This window comes from Falco cherrug, chromosome 1 (assembly GCF_023634085.1).
Source record: "Falco cherrug isolate bFalChe1 chromosome 1, bFalChe1.pri, whole genome shotgun sequence".
NCBI classification, from domain to species: domain Eukaryota; kingdom Metazoa; phylum Chordata; class Aves; order Falconiformes; family Falconidae; genus Falco; species Falco cherrug.
This window is the reverse complement of record NC_073697.1, coordinates 95345526-95365923: the sequence shown is the minus strand read 5'-3', so window position 1 is coordinate 95365923 and position 20398 is coordinate 95345526. Positions and strand designations below refer to the sequence as shown.

General features: G+C 39.5%; 1 protein-coding gene across 5 annotated transcripts in view; it reads right to left on the bottom strand.

Moving 5' to 3' along the window:
- HECTD4 (HECT domain E3 ubiquitin protein ligase 4) overlaps window positions 1-20398 on the bottom strand; it is a 77863-nt gene that overhangs the window by 15313 nt on the left and 42152 nt on the right. For all 5 annotated transcript variants that reach the window (XM_055708976.1, XM_027797824.2, XM_055708984.1 and 2 more), the window contains 29 exons: window positions 19943-20089; window positions 19447-19631; window positions 18791-18944; window positions 18152-18432; window positions 17638-17827; window positions 16450-16531; window positions 15609-15811; window positions 15275-15410; window positions 14402-14584; window positions 13977-14147; window positions 13399-13568; window positions 12853-12968; window positions 11853-11956; window positions 11411-11572; window positions 11141-11289; window positions 10787-10866; window positions 10497-10660; window positions 9720-9957; window positions 9143-9279; window positions 8847-8973; window positions 8089-8226; window positions 7818-7954; window positions 7485-7645; window positions 6720-6901; window positions 5100-5305; window positions 4662-4792; window positions 4233-4438; window positions 3096-3275; window positions 1469-2772 (listed from right to left, as the gene is read on the bottom strand). In XM_055708976.1, the coding sequence (XP_055564951.1) occupies window positions 1469-2772; window positions 3096-3275; window positions 4233-4438; window positions 4662-4792; window positions 5100-5305; window positions 6720-6901; window positions 7485-7645; window positions 7818-7954; window positions 8089-8226; window positions 8847-8973; window positions 9143-9279; window positions 9720-9957; window positions 10497-10660; window positions 10787-10866; window positions 11141-11289; window positions 11411-11572; window positions 11853-11956; window positions 12853-12968; window positions 13399-13568; window positions 13977-14147; window positions 14402-14584; window positions 15275-15410; window positions 15609-15811; window positions 16450-16531; window positions 17638-17827; window positions 18152-18432; window positions 18791-18944; window positions 19447-19631; window positions 19943-20089 (5824 nt within the window). The remainder of the gene's footprint in view (window positions 1-1468; window positions 2773-3095; window positions 3276-4232; window positions 4439-4661; window positions 4793-5099; window positions 5306-6719; window positions 6902-7484; window positions 7646-7817; window positions 7955-8088; window positions 8227-8846; window positions 8974-9142; window positions 9280-9719; window positions 9958-10496; window positions 10661-10786; window positions 10867-11140; window positions 11290-11410; window positions 11573-11852; window positions 11957-12852; window positions 12969-13398; window positions 13569-13976; window positions 14148-14401; window positions 14585-15274; window positions 15411-15608; window positions 15812-16449; window positions 16532-17637; window positions 17828-18151; window positions 18433-18790; window positions 18945-19446; window positions 19632-19942; window positions 20090-20398) is intronic.

Below are 20398 nucleotides of genomic sequence, written 5' to 3'. Positions count from 1 at the left end.
AGCTCTCAATCAGCTATTCCATTTCTTAGCTTGGAGACAGCCCTAAGAAATATCAGATAGGAAGCTGAAAGTTTCAAATAGGTAACCTGTCAGTATTTGCCACTCTGCTGTCCTTGCTTCGATTCTCCATTTAGAAAAATATATCTAAATTAGCACAGGCCTTGAAGTCTCAGCTACATAAACTGGGAACAGGAACAATAACTTCCTTTGATTCCAAGAATAACCACTATGCATCATTATTGGAGCAACTACAGACTTGGAGTAGGTTTCAATGTGAATACACTGACAGCTTTCTGTACACGCTTTGTGGTTTATTTCAGCTCTAGTGTCTTCACGTCAATTAGTAGCTTAAGAATAGCAACAGAAGTTCTTCTATCTGAATAAGCTGATTTTCCTCTAAAAGGGCAACTGATACAATCTCAGACTATGCAAAAATCCGTCTCTACATTCACATGCTATCAGAAATGGCTTTTGCAAGCTGCTGATAAATCTGCAGTATGCAGTTAGTGTGAGAGGAAGGGTTCTTGTGCCTAGCCAAAAACCTGGAGCGATGTGGCATTAATGACAACCACCCACAAAGCTTTTAGGAATTGATTTGGAACCAGACATCAGCAAAATTTATCATCTCTTCTAAAGTAACTTAATAGAGAGATCTGTAGATGGTTTAAAACATGAAAATACAGTCCTTAAACATTAAATAATTGCTTTGAGGGTCAAACCAAAGGGCCACCCATCTCAAAACTTATCTCCAGCAGTAACCAGTAGGAAACCTTTGAAGAAAGTTACATGAAAGAGGAAATAGATCTTTTCCTATATTCTCTCAGCCTCCAGAAATCAGCAGTTTAAAATATATCCTATGGTGAAAGCTGCACTGACTGCTGTGCTTAACAGCTACCTATTGGCACATCCTCCATGAACTTAATCCCTTCTTCTGCAACACCCTGCAGCAATGAGCTCTACAACTTGGAAAGCGCAGGAATACTTCCTTCTGTTTTAAAATTGCTACTTGGTAACTCCACTACTGGGTCCTTTCTATCTTCTGAGAGACAGTGAATGCTTCCGAGACTGTGAATGAAGTCCGGAAAGACTACCGAGAAAGTCAATGAAGAATTAAGCTCTGTGTCCCTCAGCCATTCTGTCGAAGCTGAGAACTTCTAGGTTCCTTAGCCCTCCATGCACATTGACATACATTTATCCTGCACCCATGACCATGCTGAGCTACACCTTGCTAACCTTTCAGTCTCCATCATTCAAGCTGTGGCCTCAATCAAGCAGAAGAATCTTTACGGAAGAAAACATACAGCACACTTTCCTTAACAGTCAGATCATGGCGTTACACACAAAACAAAGCACGGTATTTCTCAAAGCCAGAAGTTAAAAAAAAAAAAAAAAGGCTGCTAGAATCGGCTCTCATTTTTTCCGAAAAAACTGACCAAAAAGGCACCCTCTCCTGTTTGAAGGCTATTACCTCTACTACAGCAAAACCTTTGATGGGCCGTGACAGAAGTGGCTGGTTGTCCAGAGACGTGACTGTATACATCGACCCCACATCAGACACAGATGCTGTTTCTACGTTGTCAAGTGGTTCCCCGAGGCTGCCGAGGCTACCAAGGCTGCCGGTACTGCAGTGTGAGAGATCCAGACTCTCCTGGCTGGAAACAACATGCGGTTCTAGCAGTCCTGGTGGGATGGCCAATTCCAGTCCAGCTTGAAACTGGTCAACTGAGATATCACTAACGGTCCGAGATATACCCTGTGAGCTGCAGAGGGAAGCCTGGCTGGTAGATGCTGAAGCGCTAACGCTCATGGCAGGTGTGACACTGCTAGAGCTGCTGATATCCAAACTGTCTGCACTACTTGAAACAGTTGGTTTTTCCAGTTCCGTTCTGCATTCTCCTCCTTCTGCTTTGTCCTTGATTTTTTTGGGATCCTCCTCCTGCAAAGGGATGTAGATCTCATCTTTGAAGACTCCACCGTGTGCATTACATGCCTTTCTGATTGCACTTCTGACAGTACTCTCCTCCAAGTGAGTTGGTATTCCAGAAATGACTAGCAAGCGGCTATGGGCTGTGGGACCTACTAATGCTTGACATGCATCTGCTACAGCATCGTTTGTCACACCCAGTCCTTGAGGATCCTTTTTAGTTAGGTGCCTGAGAATTATAAGCAGAGTCAGTGCCCTATGAAACCATAACATATCCTCAGGCTTGCTTCCTCCTATACTGAGTATCGCAGCATCTGTTTCAGCTGCTCTGGATGAAGACCGCTTGCCTGAAGATGATGTCTTTTCCCGCTTCATTTTGACTTTTTTCCTCTTTGACAGCAAGCTTGGACTCTGTGGTGTCTGTCCCGGAGAAGATGAAGACGAGGATGAAGAGTCACTAAGATTTGGGGCACTGGTTGAAGACATCACATTAGCTGTTACGCTCATGTTGATAGGTAAGGTTACTTCTGCAACAGCAAGGCAGACTTCCATCAGAGCATGAAAGTATGTTGAAAATCTTCCTTGGTCAGCCACTCCAACACCAGAACCACCACATGCGTTTCCAGACACCCAGTTTTGTGTTTCTTCATCATACAACTTGTGAAGTTCTGACTGTAGGGCCATAAGCATAGCTAGACAGGGATTTAACTGAAGGGCAATAGAAGACGACAATCCCGCCGGATTTTTTTTCTGCTCCAGACTGTGAATTTTGCGAAGCAACTCAGCCAAGAGATGAAATATTAATTCCTTCACACATGCTGCCATGTCAGTTGTCCAGAGAAAGTTCCCTGAGTGCGGCAAGAAAGACATGGGAGTCAGGAGTATTTCACTATTAGGAGCTTTATAACATGAATTGCAAGAGTAACATTAAAAAAAGCAGAAGAAAAGGTCATTTCAATGGCTGTATGTCAGCAGTAAGACAGACAGGAAGGCTACTCCAAGAAATGCCTATCAACAGAAAATTTCTGGAGTTTGAAGAAATTTTCAATGTAATGGAAGAGCTCAGGAGTACTTCATGACTGTAATTTTTCTTTTTTTCCTAAACTCTGAAGTCTCCATCTGAGCCAACACATTATTGGTGCTCATTACTAAGCAAATACTGCATTCTCACCTAAAAATTCCACTACTTGCAAAAGAACTGAAGCAGGAATAGTATCCAGTTCGTCTTCTGATTTTCCATCCCCATCTTCCAATTTCCAAGTTAACAGCTGTTCTGTGAATGCCATTGCCAGGGGGAATTCCAGGGGAAGAGAATGCAAGACTAACACAGCTCCAGGAGGAGGAGACACTCCTAAGCAAAAAGGACAAAGAAAACACTTACCATGACTCTAGGCATTTGTAAAGTAAAAGTAGGAACATATCTTTTAGGATTTTTTTGAGGCTAAATTTATGCTAAGTGAGAATTGTGAGAATTTTCTCTATTAAGTACCTTGCAATAAACAAGTAAGAATGTTTATCTATAATTTGATATAATCTATAGATATACAGATAACATACGAAATAGAAGTATTTTTAGCCTGTACACATCTAAATACATGTAGAACTTTCACAAAACCATTTATTTGTAGTATGATGTGTCTGATCAGTATTGAGAAAAACATCAGAGACACTGTAGTTGAGCAAAAGAATTTAAGAACCTCCAATGGAAAGTTTTCAGAGCTTACTGCAGTCAGTCACCTTCACTGCTCTAAATAAATCACTCTCCCTTAGGCTGCAAAAGGAAAAAGAATATTAATGATTGCTCTTGCTTGAGAAGCTGGGATGACCTATGTATTACTATACTGCATATAGATTACTCTGTGTATTATTAAAGGTCCACACAATCACCTACAAAAGCAAAAGAAATAATTAATCTCCACCTGAAACACAGTATGTCAAACAGCAATAGCATCAACGGGAACACTGCAGAAATATTCAAAACCACTGCATTGTGAACTCCCAGAACACAAAAATCAGAAAAAAAAGCAGATCCTGATAGAGGTAACAGAACTAACAGAAGTCTTATCAGAGTCAAGTGGCTTCCAACTTTTATAAAACCACACTTCCTTGGTTAAGAATGATTGCTAGGATACATTTCTTAATACCTTGTACAAAAACACTATCTAAAAACTTGTACAAAAAGTCACAACCCATGGTAAGACTGGTGACAATATAGCAAGGTCCTACAGAGGCAACGATGATGCTCATGTCTCTTTTGAGACGACAGTTTAAAAGGCTTTGAAATCGTATTTTATTTATTTATTTTTACCTAGTTTGATGTGAACCTTGTCTGTAGGGGTGATCACGGAGGGGTACTGATTGGTTGTTGGGGGAGGCGTTAGGCCTGTGTTGGTTGGAGAGGCATCTCGAGGATAGCACACTGCTTCGATCAGGTTTAACTGACCATTCCTCTTAACTTTATGCCCAAGCCCGTAGACAAGCACTCGAGCCCAAGGAGCTTTATACAGCGATGAACTAAGAAAAGAGCAAGAACAGTTCAGTTAAGACTGTAACTAGCTACTAAAAATCCCAGCCCAACCAAGGAAAGATGAAACACTGCGGTATTTATCCCACCACCTAGAAAATCAGTCTGAGAAGAGAAAAATTTTAAGAAAATGAGCATCTACATACTTGAGGCTCACAGAGGCTCACAGTCACATCTTTAATCTTTGCCACTCTTGCTCCCTCAATTACTTACTCTTTGCGGAATCCAGACTGACTTTCCTTACAGGACACAATTACAAACGCAGCCCCAGGAAAATTAACATCCATGTTGACTTTGGATTCTGAAATTGGGAATTCTTCAGCAGGGAACTGTTCCGGTGCCGTCTGTAACATAACATTTCATAATGAAAGACCCCAAGCGGCAGCAGCAAACCATCTCCCTCTTCTTTTTTCAAGCATAGCATTGTAAATAACAACATAGTGTGAGGCCGTTCCATTTTAATATGATCCAGAGGATCGCTATTGATTGAGTCTTCAGCGCGCCCGCTATGATCAGAATAGGAATACAATTCATCCAGAGAAACAATTCAGTGTGAGAGACAGTATTATGGAAGTTACAATCACACATAAGGCAAGGGCTCCTTATGAAGGAAAACAACAATTCTCAGAAAAACATTACTAAGTACTTTACCTGCAAAAAAGAGCAGATCTGTTTAGTGAGGTCTAACAGACTCTCTTCTCCTTGATGCAGCGTCCGAGTAATGGCAACAGTAAGCCACTCTCTGATGGCTTGTGAATTGCCCTGGTAGAAGAGGTCCGTGGCGGCACAGTTCTGGGAATGGACGCAGTGTTGCAGGGACTGGGCCAGAAGAATAGAACTTGAACTGATTGTTCCATCTGTAATAAAAAGATATGACAAATTCAGAGATCACTTCAATGTGTTTATGTTGCCTGCAAAACAGATAGTGGAAAGGGAAGTTTTAAAAAAACTTGGAAGATTACAAGCCTCTATTTTCACTCCGGAGCAAGTGCAAAACTCCTCCCATAGGTCCGCAGTAGAAAGGATCCACCCAGGACTAGACTTGCACCCCCAATGTAGTTGGCTGCGGATGGGATGGCCCCCTAAATGCCAGCTGTGTTCTTCACCTGCCTTAAGCCACCCCTCAGGGAGGTCTGCCAGACATAGAGCTGTGGGTTCACAGCTGCCTCAATTTGTCCCATGTGTGAAGGCAGGCGTATTTCAATTTACCACCTAACTACAATGAGGACAAGAGTCCAGAAGTACTCTCCTCCCCACTCATTCTAGATGAGGTGAAAACTGCTTTGTATGTTCTCAAGCTTTCCCCACATATAAACAAAACAGCTTTTGGACAGCCCCGAGTGGGTCACAAGCCCCAGCATCTCATGGCTGTCGTTCTGGAGCTAATGGAAGAACTCAAAGAAAAAAAACCAAGTGCAGCGCAGAAAGGAGTAGGCAATTCACCAGAATGCCAGTTTGGAAACTGTACGTATTAGCAGGACTTGAATTAAACATTTAAAGAGGGAAAACTAAATAAAAGCTGGTGAAATTATTCTCAAAGCCATGCAAAGTAGTGCTGTACTCTGCAAGAGGATCTTTTACAATGCGGCATCTGTTAGAGGTAGCCAAGTTTCAAAGTAATTGGAGGAGGGAACCAGACACTTTCCAATAGTAAATAATTACTTTTAATTATTAATAACCTATATTTAGCACTTCTTACTTCGTCCTTATGTTCCAGCCACGGTACACACATTCCTTTGCATGCAGAATAGCTTTGTCACAATAATTGTCTTTGTTAACACTCACTTGAATTAGCCAAAGATTCCTTTTCCATGATTCAGCACATACATTCTCTAACCAGATCTGTGATTCCAGTAGGAAAAGGACAAACCACTTTGTGAAACGAAGAAGAGTTGAATTTTGAAAACTACGAGACCCAACTGGCATTTAGTTTTACTACCCTGGATTTGAACTATAAAACATTCTCAGTTCCTTACAAGTATCCCATACGGATACTCCCCCCACCCCCCAATAAAGAGAAGTCCACCGATGACAAAGGGACAGAGGCACACTGAATAGACTCTTAGGAAGGACTCTGAACTCTTTTGAACACTTTAATTAGATCATGAGCAAGAATTTCAGTTTAGTACCCTATCACTACAGTCAGGAGTCCATTGAGACTTTTTTTCAAATACCATTATTAACTAATCAATAAATGCCAAATTAATATTTTTTTTTTGTTCCCAGAAACTATTATACCAAAAAAGAGCTGTGATAAATATTAGTGTTTACCAGGAAGAGGTGGTGCAAGAAGTTGGTTGGATAGCAACTGCAGGTGCTCCAGAGTGATATCACGGATAGCAGGAATATGAAACAGCCGAGTAAACATATGTGGAGATTTGGGGGCAAAAATATTGAGGAGAGCCATGCGGCAGTATAGCTTGGCCAGAGAAGCTTCACTTCGCAAAAGCTCTCTAGGAAAACACAAACAACAAAACATAAAATTGCTCCACCACACTTAAAATAAGCCATATCCAGCAACCTGCCCCTGAATCCAAATGTACTTAATTATTTAAAAGGCTCAAGTAGACCCAAATCTTTCTTATTCACTTAAGATGGCACTCAGCCCATCTAATCCTGGTACCAAATTAAGGCACCTGAAGTAGAAGCCAGCTCTCCACAAAATCAGTCAAGAGTTCTTGAGCTCTTAGACAGCAACTGCCTGATGGTGTAAGAAACCCAAGCTTCAAGGCAGGCAGCTGTGAGACCAGCATATATAAAACCACTTTCACATGAGTAAGTAAAATCCTTTCAACAAGACAATTACAATAAGTTTGCTTTATGACAAAAATTAAATTAAAAAAATCAAAACTCCACTACCCGTTAAAACATGGAGTTTTAAAGAATCTTTGTCAGCTTTAATCCAACAAGGACAAGAAAATTCAGAAGTTTATTACTGCTTAAAACAAGGTTGTAGTAGATAAATATACTATAGGAAATGCTACAGATCAAATCAGATAATACAGATGCCTTCTAAACTGCATTTCTTTTTTTTACCTGTGAATTTGGATATTGGTATTATCCAGGGTAACCAATCCATTTGTTGCAGTCCTCCTATAACCAGCCGGTGGCCTTTCCAACATGTCAATAGGATACCAGTATCTTACCAGAACTCCTTCGCTTCTGAGATATGTCTCTACTTGTACCAGTTCATTCGCCTGGAACATCAAAACCAACACTACTGTCAATAAACACAGTAACGATGATATTTTTTTCCTTCAAAAAGAGCACCAAATCAGCATTCCAAGCAGTTTAGTACACTTAATCATATTTGCTCACAGGCGTGTGATGCCAATACATTAAAAGTCCTCCCATTGTATATTTACTCACTGAATCAACATCCAGAACAACACCATGAAGACCAAATGTTTTCAGCATCCCACGAATAGCAAACTTGGGTAAAGCTGTTCCAACAGCACTACTGGTAACGTTGTTACTGTCAGGAGAGCGAGTCACCACTGTGAGACCTGGTCAGAAAGGGACAACAGAAATTTTAAGATAGAGCATTTTTCCTCAGATATAACAATGTATGCAGTAGATCCCAAGTGCTAGAGCCCCTTGGCTTTTATTTTCCCCTTAAGATATTTTTTGCTGATTTTACCTTTTCGTACTTTATCAATTGTAAATTTGTTTGCTTCATCTTTGATATCTTCAATAGTGGGAAGGTAGAGGTCTCTCGGGATGCCACCATTTTCCTCGTAAAGGAATTCTACAGTTTGTCGTGCTATATCAACCATTCCTGGTAGACAGAAAGGAGCACTAGTTATTTTCCCCAGTCACCTGAAGTAACTTCTTATTTTCATTAACAACATAAAAAGATGAGCTATCTGATTACTTAAATAGTCTTTCAGTCAGGCTGATAAGATAGGGAGTGGAGCTTTCCTGAGACACACTTGTATGCTTCTCATTAGGGCTCAGAATTCTTACTTTGCTCTTACTGTGACTTTCCCACAAACAGGTTGTCTTGCCAGTCCTGTATTAACTTAATTAATTAATCCTCCCTTACTGAAGTGTTCCTCAGAAGTTTTGCCTTGATATAGACAGAAAATGCACGTAGATAACTTCTCAAACTATTCCTCCAAGTATTTATGTATCCACCTCACAACAGCACAACAAATTCTGCCACTACTTCTAAAGCCATTTTCCCTATTTAAATAGTCCAACTGAAGTTAAAAGTGTTACAAAAAAAATAATCCCAACCAAATTCTAAGCACTTGACAAAAACAGCAAGAGAACTTTTTTCGTTAATTTAAGTTTTCCAGCCCTGAATACAGTAAAACATAACAGAAACACAGGTCTTATCTTCACACTTGTTGCACATCATATAAACAACGTACTTGGAAATAAACATAGCCATACCTAACTGTAAAGCTCCCTTAATCTGATCCAACCCAGACTTCCTCTCAGCCTCATTACGGAATCTTCTTCTAATTGTAGGGAAAACTTTAGTTTCCCAGGCTTTAACCAACAGGGCATAGTGATCCTCCTACAAAGACAAAAGTTATTTAGAACACCAAGAAGAAAGAAAAGGTAACAGTAACTATGTTTTCCTTAAGGAAGTAGGGAAAACACTTGTGTAGCAAAACCTAAAAATCTGAACAAGATCTGTATTTGTACTACAAGTTGTAGCAGACAGAGCTTGCCACGTTTCTCACCCGAGGAATATCATCGTCGTCGTCATCATCACTTTCATCATCTGCAATAGGAGGGGGATGAGGATCGGGGCCTGATGTGATAAAATTCTCATAGCTCAGTTCTGTTTTATAGTGGCAAGATGTGTCACTGTCATATTCTGCAAAACACACATGAAAATAATGAGATAAGGCACCGGAAGGCATGCAAAAATGTTCTATGAAGTTTCTGAGATTGATTGCATTCCATGGTCTCCAATCAGTCTGTGGAAATGTAATGCATTTTGTCAGAGCATAACCAATTGGCTGATTCAATTAACTATACCATCTTATTGTACTCGGTGCCCTAGTAAGGTAATTTCCCATTGTAGTTGCATTAATTGAGAACAATTTGTGCATCCACATAAAGAAAGACTAAAGTAAAAAATTTTTAATTGCCTTGTCTAAATGCAAGCAAGCATGTATTTGACAATGCTTGTTGTATTGCTTTACATAAACAGGCAGTACTTAAGGACTGCAGCCAGGATCTGCTTAAATCCTATTTAATTGATTGAAATTTTTCTTGAAAGATATTTAAAGAAAATTTTAATCATCACTTTACGTTGTTGAGCTGTGGCAATAGCAGCAATTCTACAAGGAGGTCCATGGGTCCCAGGATCAGAAGCTATGCTGGTGCCAGCATCGTTATCACTATCAGAAGCCATGGCAAAAGGCAATGCTTCAAAGTTGGCACTTATTTCTTCAGCCAGGTCGATACAGAGATCGGCAGCATTCCTGTGAGCCTGTCCTTCAGCATAGGCAAACTGGCGAGATCCAAAGTTAGCACGGACTTTTGTGTTCTGAAAGATGCACATAAAAGCATTAAGACGAGTTATGGATTGTTTTGATCCTTCTCTTTGCTTTTTTCAAAAAAGTCACCCAAAGGTATAAGCTGATCACATCTCCATGCCATACGGTTTTCCCAGCATTGCTAGCTATAAAACTGGATGCAGCAGGGAAATTATTAAAGCTTCTAAACACAAACTTTGAACGTGCCTTTTTTCTAGCTTCAAGATGCAGCATACCTAGCTAGTATGCTTTGAAGCAAGGCCACTGCTGGGAAGGAATACTAATGGAAGGGCCACTAGTACAGAACAATGCGATCTCATCAAGCTGGCTGCACATTAGTATCCTAATGGGCAGAAAAAATCCAAAATATTGACAAAACATATATGCACCTGGGAATGGTAGTGGGATACCTCAACCTAAGTCAATAAAAGCAAAAACCATCATTCTACTTTTTTATAGATAGGTAAGCAGCCTCAATACTTTCTATCTAATGTTTTTAATTTTTCTGAAAGAATATATATCAAGCAACATATTTTTGTTAAAAACTTGCCTTTTTCTGAATGTGGACAACTGGCCACATTCCACCAGAGACATCTTCTAGATACGGCCCAAGCCGCTGCCCACAATACGTAAAATAAACTCTGCCTTTAGCTGGCTGCCCTGGAGGGGGTGGAGTTCCTTCTGTTCTTTCCCATCCAATTCCTGCTACATCACCTGTAGAGAAATATAATCACCAAAAGAAAACCATGGATTTAATCAGTTTTCTCATCCACCATTTCCTCTACATTTAGAGGATTTTCTGATTTACCAGAGCAACAAGTTATCTGTATTCTTACATACCAGGAGAGAGTGTCACATCCAATCTAACACTCTTCCACTGCAGCAAGCTGGAGCCATTGTAATGCACTGCTCGCCCATTGCTGAGAAGTAACACAACAAGAACATTAAAAAGAGCACTGAAACAAAAAAGGATTAAAACTTGCTACCAGCTGAAAACTAGGTAACTGTGATACTGACAAAAAAATGGTATGTCAACTCTCCTTATTTCAAAAAGGAGATATTCTAGTTCATAATTTTAACATTCCAGTTAAAACTATGTGTTGCCTACTACAGTGTGCTCACAGTACTCCTCCCTAAGGAACTCACAAACGTACTGAGCAAGACCATGATTTTTGATGCACATCTCCAACATACTTGTGAAAGAGACAAGTGCCCACTGGGTTTGTCCAAGCACCATCCCGTTTTTCAGCTTCTGTAGCAAATCCAAACGAAACTATTGGTCCAGTGTCATCATCTGTATCTCCATAGGAAACTATTTCAATTTCCCAGTAGAACGATGGTGCCTAGAAATAAAAATAATTTTTAAAATTCTTTGCAAAACACAGTTAAAATAGACAATTTTTTTTCTTTTCAGGCACTATTAAATATTAAATGGCACAACTGTTGTACAGTTTGACTTCTTACCTGCACAGGAACTGGTGAAGTGGCATAGATAAACGTGCCTCGAGGAAGTCCCCCACCTGCGCTAGGATCAGCCAAAAAGGTCACAGCTGTGAGATGCGATGAAAACATGCAAGCTCGCACAGGGGGAAACACTCTTGATGGGCTCCACGTGATTTCTTTGGGCTACAAACAGGAACAGAGCATTATTATTTGCTAATTACAGTTGAATTCATCTACTGAAATCCAATGACACATTTTTTTTATGAAGTGCGTATTTAATACAACACATGCAACAACCACAACTGCACTCAAGTCACATCCCATTACAGAAATTCCCTTTAAATGAAATGTTTAAATAACAATCCAACCAGGCTGGGCTCCAACACCCCAGGCAGACCCTCGGCACTCATTGGCTGGCTTCATTTCCCAGGGGCAGAAGACTCAGCACTGCTTCTGTGCTCACCTGTCTTCTGTCTGCTTGGAGTGGAGGAGGGGGAGGTCGAGCACAGTCACGATACAACATTCGTAACCTTTCACACTGCATTTCTACAACAAGGAGCCTCTCCCCTGTAAGAACAAACCAAATCAAGTTATGAGGTTCCAAGCAAATTAGTTACTTGAGTCCAAGAGTGCAATCTTAATACCAGTGAAGAGAAACAAATATGACCATTTTCATTTTAAGACTGTCATCAAATAGTCTCAGTCAGCTAATCAACAAAATTAAGGACAAAATCTAACGTATGTAAGCAATTGTTTTCCTCATGTTTAATTTAGATTTGGCGAGCAAAGACAATAACATTAATTCAGATATAAAGTCCATTTCAGTGAGCAAATTCGTGACCCTGCAAAAGCAGGAAGTCAAAAGAATTTATGCCTGTCAAAAAAAAAAAAAAAAAAAAAAATCAGTATGCACCCTTTTACACTGGAGCTCATACTGAAATCCACTTGGTTCTGACCCTAACATCCTTTGCTTCAGCCACTTTTCCTCCAATGAAAGGCTCTCACGTTTCTAAGTCTTGCCCTTGAACTAAGATTTCTGCTGGGCCCACTGCTTATACTTAAACAAGGGGAAAGGAAATCAAGAGCTCAATCATAAGGCACAAAAGCAAGCAAAAAGGTCAAAAAAAGAAAACATGTAAGTGATAATGTCAAGGAATACAGACTAGGTTACACTGGAAGCAAGAAAAGGGAAAAGGGTTCAGAAGCACAGTAGCGGAGAACTAGTCCCAGGACTTGCATCTAGCATAACCATGTCCTGGCTTAAACTTTTTGCCTAATTTAAAATTATTTAGTCTGATTATTACCTACTCTTACAGCTCTGTGGCTATGAAAAGGCATGCTGTACTGTGCTAGCTACCAAACTCTAAGTAGCTGGAGGACAAAACACTGACACGAATTTAAAAGCTATTATGTCTCTGAACTGAATATGACAATGAAGCTTCAAGATGATGTTGAATACCTACCAGGGCTGCACTCCTGTGCTACCAAATTAAGAACTTCTACAGCAGCTGGACACTGTTGAATGAATTCTTCACAGAACGAGCTGTCTTCTAACAGCTGAGCCATCACCAGGCATGCTCTTAATGGAAAAATAATACATTTAAAGCATTACAAAAGTATACAATGAGTTCAAAGTTGTCTTTATATGTACTGAATTCAAGACTATTTTAAAAGACAGCGTGCCAACTGATCTATTTCTTTGCCTGGTTGCTTAGCCCTCCATTGGAACTTCCAGTGACAGCTTTCCCCTGCTTCATAATGTTTACTTATATGAAGCATTTGCTCAATTCATTGTCAGTGTTACAAGAGGCACTATTTTTTGTGCTCATTTGAACATCATCCAGGCATCAAATGTACTTAAGGAAGCAAGCAAGAACTTTTGCATTGTCCCCTGTTGTCATATATCAATACCCACAGAGGAAGACAATAAGAACCTGTGCGATTTTCTTGAACATTTGTGTACGGTATCAAAACAGACGGAGGTGCTGCACAAAAAACCAATAACTCACCTGGTTCTTATTTCAGCAAGAAGCCGGACCACTGCCATTACTGGAGTTGAGCCATCTCCTGTTGCAGGAAGTGAGGTGTGAATAGATAGACTTCCCTCCTGAGGAAGCAACATGGACTGGACTGCCTGTACTACCTTCTCAGTAATGGACAGTTTATGAAGAGGCAATGCCTGATGGTGGGGGGGGCACGGTAAAAAGTTAAATTCAAGTAGTTAGTTTCTAAGAAATGAGGGCGTTTTATTACCTGGAGTTAATTCTTATTTTGTACTATCACATAACCAGCACCAAACACCAGTTAAAAAAAGAAAAAAATAGAAACAAAACCAAAAAACCCAACACAGTATGCAATGGAACATCTTTAAGTACCAACAGATGAATATCCATGTTACTTGAATGAGAACATAAATATAGATATTGTTAAGATAAGTTTAAAATAATGAGGCAAACTTTACGAATAATCTTTAATCAAAGATGAAACAGACTTTTTACATGCTGTAGATTAATTGCCAGTATGCTGTGACCAAAAAAAGAAATAATTGATATTATACTTAATACTGGATTTCTTAAAACTACCGTACCTCAGATCTTGGAACACAGAGCCTAGATAATGGAATAGTTAATGTGTCTGATGCTTGTGAGGTCTTTCTACCGTCTATACTGGTAGGTGGAAATTTGACCGTTGCTATACCTTCTTGTTCATTAATAGATGCCACAACTCCAATGCTTCCTGCTATTCCTTTACCCAAAACCTACAACCAAAAAAGGTTTGCATAAGATTTAAGGCTTTACAAACAAGAAAGAGTGTTTAACACCACACACAATTAGCGCTGGATGTTTTAGGAAAAAAATAACACACAGTAGCAGTCTCTACAAGTGTTACTGCAACTGCTTCACAATCACAGGCAGTCTGCACACCGCTTCACAAATATGCCAATGCAGGCAAAGCATGGTCAAAAGCACCAGTTCTCATCTAAGGTACAAAACAGGAATGGTGCTGGGTTACCTGAACTTCAGACCCTATTTTAATTGTCTCCTTAAAGCCACCCAGAGCACAAAGGGCAGCTACTGCCTGCCGAGCAATTCTCTGAAGTTTAGCAAGTTTCCTTCCACTGCTACTCCCATTCTCCAAAATACTTTCTGCATATTTCCCAAGTTGTGGAATGTACATCAGAGCCCGAGACAGAACCTGAAGACAGAAGCAAAAATACCAGAGAATGACTTCAAAGCACAATTCAAGCAAAAACCAATACCCCAAGCCTCCAGCCCACACACACAGTCTCAGAAGAATTATTTTTGTTCTTGAAGGGAATTATATAACTTGGAATATTCTAAGTTCTCTGAAGTGTGAACACGATCAAAGCCAGTTCTATTCCCTAGTAACTTTTAGAATCGTGGAGTTACATCCATGGTCTCAGCAGAAGTCTTCACTCGGGGATTTAGCCTAAGCAACAGATTAGGTGCTACCGGATGCAGAGGAACATAAAAGCAGTGGGCTGCACCTTCCAGCCAACACTTCAGACCCTCAGAGGTCATGGCAAAGAGGACTGAATAGCAAAGGTAGAATAACTACCTGGCAAAGCCAAGGTAACTCCCAAGAAAATCAGCATTATTAATTACTGAAAAGTGATAGGTGAATTGCAGAATGGCAATTCCCTAATGCTGGATAATTTTTGATTATTTATTCTACCCTAAGCCATCAGATAGATACTATCTACTAGAAGGGGCTGCTTCTATGCAGTTACACATCCCGGTTTGAAGCATCAGTAGTAGTAAATCAAAAAAGGAGTAGCTTAGGAAATCGCTAATAAATAAGTGCTCTTAACTACTCAATACATGCTTGATGTAGAATTTGATACTTAATCTTTTATTTGCTTACTTTTTCAGCAGTTGTTGTCCATATCTGAGCTGCATTGGATTCTGGTGCCATCAACAAGCTATGTAACAAAGCGATCACCTCTGCTGCCATGCTGTTTGCAACATGACCACTAATGAATGGCCTCACAGGATCAGTCCTATACAGGACAAGAAAGCAAGCTGCCCATTCAAATTTCAAAACAAGAGAAGGAAAAGAAGCTTCCATTGTCAACAACAATATGCAGCACAATAAAAGGGAAGTTTATGAACATCCAGTTTATTTTCTAGAGCACCACAAATACTGATACACAGAAAAGCAGAATTTAGACTTTAAGTACAGCATTGAAGTGACCTACCTGGCAAGCTCAGAATTCCTCTCTCTGCAAATAGAGGTTTGTGCGGTCTTCTTTTTGTCCCCAGTGGACAACCCACTAGTAGCTTCTGGATTGATGGTTTCTATGGGTGGCCCAACACTAACAATTAGACCAGACTGTGCCCACTTAGTTGCCTTTCGAAGAGCTGCAGCAGCTTCTTCTGTAATAACTTCACAGCAGCCACTCTGAAAACAAAATTGCCGTAAGATAAATACTCATTAGGTCTATAAGGCCACACTATGCGATGCATTTAACTCCCCTCCCTCTGCATATGTAGAAGTGCTGAGAACACATCAAAACACCTTCCTGCATATGTATTAGTCACAATCATAAGACAGTTTTAATCTGTTGCTTTTTCTCATCTACGAAGAGATCAGATCAATGTGCATTCATTGCCTTCAATATTCTGTTCTTAGCTTAATGTATAGTTTCTCTTCTCTGATCAAAAAGCCACACATGAGTATTTCCAATACAAACACTCAAGAACGTGTCTGAAAACACACATGAAAATTTAAGCATGTGGTTTAAAATTCGTACTACCGATGTGCATGAAACACTTCAGGAAAGAGACTACTGAAGTGGCTATAACATAACCTACAATGTTAGAAGAAGCATCAACTGAAATTCTTTTTCATCTTTTACCCCTGTATTTACATCAGTAACTATATAACTTCATACATAACGTTAACATTATCTTTCTGAACAGTTCTGTAAATTAAACAACATTTAACAAAGGGGATTTAACATCACTGAAAACCATGAATTCTGACTGGACACCGATTTTTACAATGTTGAGTAATTCTTCAGTTATTCCTTTTCTTACTTTTGTCATGTCGCGATCCATTTTCACCACTTTCTCCATATTGGCTCCAGTTCCTAGTCGGAATGGACGACCTTCTGAGCTACTATTAAAGTGAAAACAAAACACATTAGCTTTGTTTTCATTGGTGGAAAAAAATAGCTGTCCAATTTAATATAATATACATGTTTTCAAATTATTTGAAAGCAACCCTTGCAACTGAATTGCTCAACAGTAATAGAAATACTTGGTAGTCAAGGACATACACAACTGCACTGTAATTACTACAGGAATTTAATACTATTGAATGTAGTTACTTGCATAGCAATTTAACCCTTCCCCCTCAAAAAGAAGCATCATAAAATTGGCTTTTACTGAACACAAACACCTAAGGACTCTGAGTTCACTTAAGAACACCCAACAGTTATAGCCTTGAGTATCATTTTTAGGGCATGGGTTTAAAACCACTTTGGAGTGGGGGAAGATGAAACAAATAACACAAAATGCAAGAGGTGATAGCATTGGCTGTTTGATAGTCAGAGATCTCAGAACCCAGATGTGCACTAAGAGTAATAAAAGCTGTAATCGCAAATTATTATCCAGCATATGCATTATTAAAAGTAATGCTTGTAAAGATATTTTGCTTTGATTCTATTTGTTAGTCCTACATATTCTGTAATACTGTAACAACATACATTCAATTTTTCTGATGAAGTATCATTTAGGTAGCTAATTTTTCATGACTGTTTTCAGACGGATTAAGGTGTTTTTATGTTCCTTTGCTAGTGGCTTAAGTGGCTTGTAAGCAAGGCAAAAACAAAATATCACACTTCCTATCCCCCTCCTCCCTTTATACATCTGAATACTCTGCTTTGTTTCAGCTTTGCTGCTCTCATCATTGCTAAATAGTCTTCTACAAAACAGACAAGTTCAGGAACCACTGGGATTTAAATTTTTTCTGCTGTTGCCTCACCACAAATTCAGCATAGTGGTATGCATTTTTACACAGGTAACAGTACACTGAGTTAATGCTAAACCATTTTTGCATTATATTATTATTCTGCCAGTAACAACAAACTGGGAAGACATTTTGCTTTCCCATTTACTATTATGTCTAGGATACATTTTTCTACAGCTGTAGCACTTAAAAAAAGAAGATAAACTGAACTGCCGAAATTGGTTGCTAATTCCAAGCCAGTGAGTTAAGGTTACCTTAGTAATGGCTGAAGGACTTCATGGGATGACTGGTCTTCCCGTTTATGAATAAAAATAGAAAGTTTACCATCAACTGCCTCACTTTCTTCTCCAGGATCTTTATCACCTTTTATGGAATTTTTAGGGCTGGCTTTTGCCAAAGTAGTATCTGGCTCAGAGGCAGTTGGAGAAAGAACTGTTTGGCACCCTAAAAACAAAAAAAAAAAAACAAAAAAAAAAAAAAAAAGAAAAAAGAAAAACACACAACATGAGCTCCACCAACAAACCGTCTTGCCCTTGAAACTAATGCTAACACACCTGAGATGTGTCTAAAACATCACTGTGATACACAACTTAGTCTGAGAACAGTTAAGAAGCAGATGGAAAGTCACAGAAATATCCCATCTTTCAACACTGACATATCACATTTCTTTTCCCACTTAAGCTTTCCATCAATACAAAAGCTCCTTGCAGAAACATGACTTGCTTTGCAATTTCTCAAATTAGCATGACATCAAAAAGATGCTAGTACCTGGTACTACATAATCTGCCAGCTTTGCCAACAGCAGAGAGGCAATCTTGGAGGCTGGGTCACTGGGATCATCCTGTTCACTGTTCAGAGAGGGCACTGAATAACTCCAGGGAGGCAATTCCACATTTCCACAGTCCTCAACACTCATGAGAGGCAGTGCAGCACGACACAACTGGAGGATTATAAGGACCAACTTTGGAGAAGGACGTTGATCTAAGAGAAGTGACAGAAGCTTGGACACACAGGCTGGCTGGCTGAGGATTGCTTTACCTATGTGACTCCTGAAAGGGAAAAAAACCCAACAAACCAGGTAACTGCTGTTTAAAAAAAAAAGAATTGATTTTTGATGATGCTTTTGGAATTAAACACAAATGAATTTACAAGATTTAATTTAAAAAAAATTCAGTGCTGGACAAAATTGTATCTGCAACAGGTATTACATAATCTAATAGCCCTGATTAAACATGAGTATCAGTTTACAATCAAGTTTTATAATGATTTTGAAAGTTACCTTACCTTTGCTACTGTAAAAAAACAAAACCAAAACCAAACAAACCAAACCCAAAAAACAACCCCCAGGAGAACCCTCACCTGCTCTCATACATAGAAAAACATTCTCCAGAGACAAAGGTCTAGTACCTTGACAGGTCATTAAGAAGACTGAGAACATCTTGAAGCGCATCATTTCCTGCAGCTTGATTACCACAACACTCCGTAGCTCTCGCGAGGTGGTTGGTAAGAAGGCTGGAGACCTGACGAGCCAGACCCGAATGAACAGCTTCTGTTGAACCACCTTTAAAAGTAATGCCAGAATACACAATTGTAATCAACAAAAACACTTCCACAGATTTCTTACCCATACACACAAAATAGTAAAAAATATTTTTGTTTTGCTATAGCAAAACTTATGCATATAAACCTGTCTTTAATTAAAAATAAAACCTGTACAACATTATGTCCCATGAGCCAATAGCACAGATAAGTTTATCTATGTTACGGATGAATCCTGTCACAGAAGTAAAGCGTAAGTGATCACTCAGGGTCTCCAAGTTCTCTGGTTATGTCTAGACAGAACCAGGTGGCAGACTTGTAATTATCTGCAACAAACACTCCCGTGAGAAGGAAAAAAAGGAATTAAAAAAACCAAAAAGAAAATCAACTTATTTTGGTATCCACTTTTGTATTCCACAAACCCGCACAGTACTGAAGTCAAATGCCTTTACATTGACACCACGTCACAGGCACTTGGGCAATTCTAAAGCACACAGGAGAAAGACAGTTGGCAGCATTCCTACCTTCTTCCTTCTCCCATTCGACACAGCGATTGGCTAGCACCTGGAAGGCAGCCCAAGCCATGGTGGCCACCTTCTGTTTCTTAGTCTGTTTTTCATTTGAACTGGATTCAGTCTGGCTGCTTAAACTGCAAAGCCGGTCCATAAGTTGTACCAGGCCGCTGCGTACCAAACACTTCTCTTCACTCCTGTAGAAGAAGAGGAATTCAGATTTTACTGAAGTAACTTTTTAGTCACTAGCAACAGACACATGGAAAATTCAGAACTTGCTGTTAACTCAGCAATTAGTTACTTCACTTTGCAGAAAGATGGTTCTGTCTCTCCCTTGCCTTCCCCAGCTGAAATTCTGTATTCTGAGAAAACAGGATGTTCTCAGATACTCCTCATGACAAATAAAAGGAATATATTTATTCCATATAATACTTCTCTTTAAAGGCAAAAGCTAATAAGGACAGCTGTGGATGCCCTCCTTCCCTTCCTGAAAGGAATACTTTCATACCTTGTGTAAGGTATTGTGCATAAGAGGCCAATGCTGTTTGCACAAGCAATGGGGTAGCGAGCACACAGCGAGACCACAGACGTCATCGTCTCTCCAAAAGCTTCCTGGACTTGTTCCACCATCCCACCACACGTGAGCTCTTCAATTCTGTTGGTAGTTAGATATTTGAAATGGCAGGCTTTCTAGGTTAAATAACACGAACAGACTTCCAAATGTAGTTTTAAAAAAAAAATAATAATCGGCACATATTAAGAATTACTCAAAGAATATTTAGAAGCAAAACTGTGTATCACAAACAAAATACTTACAAAATATTTATCAAATTTAAATGACAGTACTACTATAAGCCAAATCTACTACTACCTAATTAACATGAACTTAGAATTAAGTTCAGGACAGTAAGATACTCTATATACGTATCTGTGGTCACATCATCCCAGTATGAAAGGGAAGTTT